At 48.7% G+C, this 6,299-nt stretch overlaps 1 protein-coding gene across 1 annotated transcript in view; it reads right to left on the reverse strand.

Annotated features, from left to right (window-relative positions):
* LOC102253972 (coiled-coil domain-containing protein 162) overlaps positions 1–6,299 on the reverse strand; it is a 47,088-nt gene that overhangs the window by 3,971 nt on the left and 36,818 nt on the right. The window contains exons 14-15 of the mRNA XM_005883775.2: positions 4,855–5,064; positions 1,798–1,918 (exon numbers count right to left, since the gene is read on the reverse strand). Coding sequence (XP_005883837.1) covers positions 1,798–1,918; positions 4,855–5,064 — 331 coding nt within the window. The remainder of the gene's footprint in view (positions 1–1,797; positions 1,919–4,854; positions 5,065–6,299) is intronic.

Genomic DNA, 6,299 nt, shown 5'->3' on the forward strand with positions numbered 1-6,299 from the left:
ATCCATGTTAATGCTAAGTTAGGAGAGTTTGCTCCTTCACCAAGGCTCGGCTTCTGATGTGGGGAGCAGGGAGGCTGCTGCTGCCGCCCCTGCAGAAAGGAGAGACCCCACACTTCCCGCTGACTTACCCTGCTGCACTGGTAGTGTGGGTGATAGTACCTGTCCCCTTGGAGTGCTGGGTACTGAACAGACTGGTGTGACCCAGGCCCTCCCCTCTAATAAGTCTACAAGCAGGAAGTCCTCAGCTAACCCTCCTCCTGTCATTGCAGAAGGGCACAGATGGGGGCAGAGCCTGGGAGTGACTTCTACCTCTGCTTCCTGGGAAAAAGGTTCTCTTCCTCCTGCTACACCCCCAGTCCTGGGAATTAGGGCTCCCCCACCTTCCTCATGCCCCATGGCTCTCCTTTGTAATTATGCAGGTGTTGAAGGACATGGGTGGCAGTTACATGACACACATTAACCCAGAAAGGGATTAAAAAGGCAGAGGGGAAGAGGAGGGGGGGGAAACAAAAATCCAGGACATGTGGAAAGGACTGCGTCACACAGTTACATGAACACATTAACCCAGAAAGGGATTAAAAAGGCAGAGGGGAAGAGGAGGGGGGGGAAACAAAAATCCAGGACATGTGGAAAGGACTGCGTCACACTCAGGGCCAGTGGCCAAAATAGGGCCCTTGGATGTTCTTGATGTTCTTCCCCTTTGGACTGGGTGCCTGGGGCAAGGGACGCCAGCCTGCTGTCAGGGCCCAGGCTGCAGGCACAGAGGCAGTGGGGAGGGCCCCTGGGCTTGCCCAGCCCTGCTCTCAGTAAACCCAAAGTAACTTGATCTTTGTCATCTTGATCTTTGAAACGGATCTTTCTGCCTCTGAAAGGCTGTGTTTTCTCACATCATCCACACGGGTAAGTGGCCAGAAGGAAACATAAAAGTACAACACAGACACGAGAGTGTAGTAACCGGCATTTGCACACTTAGTGCTGCTATACTATCTATACTGTGTGCCAGACATGCGTGATGTCCTTTAATCCTCACAATAGCCCTTTGAGGTAGCTGTTTCCATTTTACGAAGAGGCTAACTAACTGGTCTAAGGTCATATAGCTGGAAGTGTGAGGGACGAGGTTTGAATCTTGGTTACCTTACTCCAAAGCCCCCGCACTCAATCACCAGGCTACACTGCAGAACAGAAAAGAAGAGGCAGGGCTGATCTTAACAAGAGGCAAATCGTGGTGACGGGCATTTGGTGAGATTTCCGACAGTCAGAGCCAGGAGAGAACCTGGACTTTACTTAGTCCTCATCTCACAGGGGAGGAAGCCAGTGTAGAGACACCCTGGGGTCTGGCGTCGGTTCCATGCTGCTTGTGGGCTGCATAGCCCAGAGGACTGTGCCATTTCCATAAAACTCCTCAAGCTCCCAGCACCCAAGAACCATAGTGGACTTTATGAATAACCTCTCAGAAATGTGCTCATTAATATCCCAAGGCATTGAGATGCTTCAAAACCCAGTGAAGGACCCCAATGTTCTTTAGGTGGTATGTTACACACTCCTGGGACCAGTTTTTCTGACTGGAACCATTTAATGTAGGATGGCAGGAACTCAAGGAGAACCAAAGTAGAAAATTCTGCCTGCAAATCAGAATGAAGACTTAATTCATTCATGTATCATTCATTCATTCAACACACAGCATGGCGTACCCACTCAATAACCCCTGGGTAGTTATGGCTAGTCCCTGGGACCCTCCTTCACCTCTGAGCCGGGGCCCTGGGAGCTTGTTCTGGCCAGAGCAGTGCCTGTGCTTACCTCCCGGTGAGCTCATCGGGACAGACGACCTCACAGCGTCATTAAGCTGACTTTGTAGCTCTTCTACGCGCTGGAAAGCGTCCAGCTTCACGCTGCGCTCCTGGGCAAGCTGCCTTCTCATCTGAGGGGAAAGTGCTTGGGAAGCAGAGATGCTTTCTGGGGTGCGTACGTTAGTTCCCCGGCTTCCTGGGGAGAGTGTGGGTCCAGGCCACCCCAGGAATACAAGTCCTGGTCAGGCTGCACTCAGCCTTCTGAGCATCAAGAAGTCAAGGAAGGCCAAGAACTTAACCAAAAAAGAGCAGAGGCAGCCCTTGGAACCCCTTTTTACCTTATAAAAGTCAGTGTTTAATCACAAAGTTATATCTTTTATGTTTATTTTACCAGAGGGAGAGGGGGGGGAAGGGGAGGGGGGAGGGCCCTGTGCACAGAGGACCGCATAGCCCAAGCCATGCCCCTGCCCCAAGGACCTGGATGCAGGAGCCCCTGCACGGTTTTAGGCAGAGGAAAGACGATCTCTCCCAGACCTCTGTGCTCAGCTCAGCTCCCCGCCTTCAGGAAAAGCCCGAGGCCCTGATTGAGGGCCCACACCCGGAGGCAGCCTCTGTGTTTACTCATGCGGCTTTTCCCTGCACAGCTGACTCACGGTTCCTGGCCAGAGAGTCCCTGGGTCCAAAGTGCACCTCATCTGCACAGATCACAGGCAATTTTTCTTTTGAAATTTATTTTTATTATCGCCTAAGTTTTTAATGATAAAAAAGTAATAGCCTTGGCTGGTTTGGCTCAGTGGATAGAGTGTCATCTTGTGGACTGAAGGGTCCCCAGGTCGATTCCAGTCAAGGGCACCGGGCTGTGGGCTCTATCTCCAGTAGGGGCATGCAGGAGGCAGCCAATCAGTGATTCTCTTTCATCACTGATGTTTCTCTCTCTCTCTCCCTCTCTCTCTCTCTCTCCCTTTCTCTCTGAAATCAATAAAAAATATATAAAAAAGTAATAATAGTGCAGTGGATTGAATAGCCCCCCCAAAATCTATGTCCACCTAGAACCTAAAAATGTGATCTTATTTGGAAAGAGTCTTTGCAGATGTAACTAAGTTAAGATGAAGTCACGCTGGTAAGGGTGGGCCCTAATTCCAATGACTGGTGTCCTTATAAGAAGAGAAGAGGGTTTATACACACAGGGAGCACACAGGTGCAGCCCATGTGACAAGGGAGGCAGAGACTAGAGTGAGGTAGCTACAAGGCAAGGAGCGCCAGGGTTGCAGGCAGGCCCCAGCAGCCAGAAGGAACAGATGCTTCCTCAGAGCCTTCTAACGGAACGACACCTTGATCTCAGACTTCTGGCCTCCTGAACTGTGGGAGAACAAAGTCCTGGTGTTTTCAGCCACCCAGTTTGTGGTAATTTGTTACAGCAGCTTGCCTAAGCTAATACACATGCTAATCTCAAACATTCCACCATATGTTTCAAATCCTGTTTCTAGAGACCCAGCAAGAAGGCCCCTAAACTTTCAGAGCTATGGCCACAGGCTTGTCTTGCAAATGTGAAAGGGTGGTGGTTCCTTGTATATGAGGATGTTTTCAAGTGTAGTTTGACTTCCAGTAGATGATCAGATCCTCAGAGCTAGGAAAACGTCCTAATATAAATTAGGCCTAAGGTTCCTCTTATGTACTATGGGGATTTGTGTGGGATCCTCATTACACACGAGGGGCCGGGGAGCCGGGGGAAACATGTTTGTCGCTCTTCTACACGCTGGAAAGCGTCCAGCTTCACACTGCGCTCCTGGGCAAGCTGCCTCCTCATTGGAGGGGAAAGTGCTTGGGAAGCAGAGATGCTTTCTGGTGCTGCGTACGTTAGTTCCCCGGCTTCCTGGGGAGAGTGTGGGTCCAGGCCAACCCAGGAATATAAGTCTCCCTCAGCCAGGCATGGCTAAACCAATGGAAAAATACTAGCAAAGGAAAGAAACATGCTTGACAATGTGTCAGCATGTCCCACCTCCGCTTCACCGAGGATAGTGCAGTGACTCACCCAGGGTCACACAACCAGTCAGTGGCAGGGTCAGGATTTGAAGCCAGGTCTGTCTACCTATTTCCTAAGTTGTCCACCTTCATATTCCCAACAAAAAGACAAACAGCCAGTATTTACAGAGAGCTGTGTCAGTCCCTGTTCTGAGTGCTTCACTTGGCGGACCTCATTAATCCTCCCCCAAATCCCACAATGTGAGCGCATTATTCTCCGTTGCACCAATGAGGACACTAGAGCCACAGACCTTACCCAAAGCCACACAGTTGGGGGCCTGGGGTGTGAATCAAGCAGTCTATGCCCTAAATGACTCCCCCAGGAGCAGGAGGTAGGCAAGGACATGCATGCTCTCCAAGATGGGTCAAAGTCTGCCCTTGGAATTCAAGGTTGGAGATAGATTAAAGAAACCACTGCTGCCCAGCCTGCATGGCTCAATGATTGAGGGTTGACCTATGAACCGGGAGGTTGAGGCTCGATTCCCAGTCAGGGCATATGCCTGGGTTGTGGGTTCGATCCCCGGTGTGAGGCGTGCAGGATTAAATGAGGTAATTCAAATGAAGGACTTACATTCTCTCTCATCATTGACGGTTCTATTTCTCTCTCCCTCTCCCTTCATCTCTGAAGTCAACAAAAATATATTAAAAGTAAAGAAATATATAAAATAAAGAAACCACTGCTGGCCATGGGGGCTCTTGCAGGAATCCACCCTCCATAGTACTTGTTGCTTTTGCATGATTTTCTAAAGGATACCCGGTTCAAGGATTAGAACCAGGTAGAAATGTGTTTTTCAAGTGGGTTACGAAGGTGCCAACATACTGGGCCCTGCCGTAGGCAAGCCATCATCTCTCACATAAGCAGCTGGAACAATCGCCCAGGGTGGGCATAAATATTTCCATTTTCTTGGTGGGCCCAGAAGTGACGAAGGTGGAGAAACACTGCCTTGGGGGGCATGAGAGGCATGGAAAAGACGGGAAGAATGACAGGTTCTGCTGTGGCAGCCTGACCCGCTTTCGAGTTGTTGCTACCTGTCGCTGGAGTTACCTGTCGGAGTTCTCTCTCAGTTTTCCTCCTCTGGAGCTGGCCCAGTCTAGCAGCCCGCTCAGCCTCTTCAGCCAGGAGCTGCAGGTGCTGTTCTTTTTGCTCCACATCTTCCAAGAGCCTCTCTATGCTGGAGGTTTTCAGTAAATCCAGCTGCTGCCGGTGGAGAGATTCCTGGGTCGTTTTGTGTTCCAACTCTTTCAGCAATCGGGCCTGAGGAAGGAAAAGGCCAAAGGAAATGAGAAAGGCACAGTTTCTTCTCAGCACAAGGCAGGGATCTAGAAGTTGGGGGACCTCCATTAGGGCCGGGGGCAGAACTGTGTGGAGTTTTCCTCAGTTCACGGTACGACAGCCCAGCAGCAACACCATCAGGATGTGGGCATGGCGTTTACTGTGAGCCTTGAGGCAACGGTCAGGGCAAAACAAGTCAAAATAATAGCAATCATGGCCAGGCAAGCGATAATGCCACTATCCAGCAACACCAGATCAAATAATTTGGTCTTTTTAATACCAGAATTTGATGATAATGTGTATGTTACTTAGCTTATTAACTGAATAGTTCTATCTATCATAAATGGCATCTGTATCATCATTGAGCATTTATCACGAGAGAGCAGGGGTAACCTGGGGAGACAGGTGATCCAAGACATGCAATGAGTGGGGAGGGAGGGCCTACCCTGGCCTTCATTTGGATTTCTAAAATAGCTTTGGGGAAGCCAGATTCCAGATGGTTAAAGAAGGAAACTAGTAATAATTTGGTTCTGTTCTGAAATTATTCTAATCAGTAGCACCATAAGTACCATATGGTCAACCTTTAATTATAGCACTACTAACAATGATTAATACAGCAGGTCTTTGGATAACATTGTTTTGTCCGTCATTTCATTATAATGTTGATGAGATGCTGTTAGAACTTAAATCTTGTTTCTATCAATTAGCCCGTGCTAAAATTGGTTTTATTATGCATTGTTTTGCTTACAGTTGCAGAACCTATTGATGATGTTAAGTGAGGACTTACTATACTTGTATGGTGACTTTACAGTTTACATAATTATACACTATGATCACCTGCTGTACAATGATGGAGAAATTAGAATCCAAAAGGAACAAATCATATTTCTTGATTTAAATATGCCCAGCTTTCCCAGGCTGTTATTTAAACATAGCCGTTCTCTCTCTAAACCGGGGGTCTCTGCCTCCTCCATGCTCAGAGGGTCAGCACAGTTATTAGGAGCTTAGACTTGGAAACATGTTATTTTTGTGCCAGCCCCTACTAAGCAGCAGAAACGTCTGAAATGAAGACTTAGCGTGGGTCATCAGGAAAGGACCGAAAGGCCTGCTTGGGGCATAATGACAGCTGGGCCACTCTGATGGAAAGTATGCTTAGAAGATGAAAGGATCAAATTCAAGGCAGAGACCCAGACCTCTTGGGTGAAAAGATCATCAGA

Source organism: Myotis brandtii, unplaced genomic scaffold (assembly GCF_000412655.1).
Source record: "Myotis brandtii unplaced genomic scaffold, ASM41265v1 scaffold8, whole genome shotgun sequence".
NCBI lineage: Eukaryota > Metazoa > Chordata > Mammalia > Chiroptera > Vespertilionidae > Myotis > Myotis brandtii.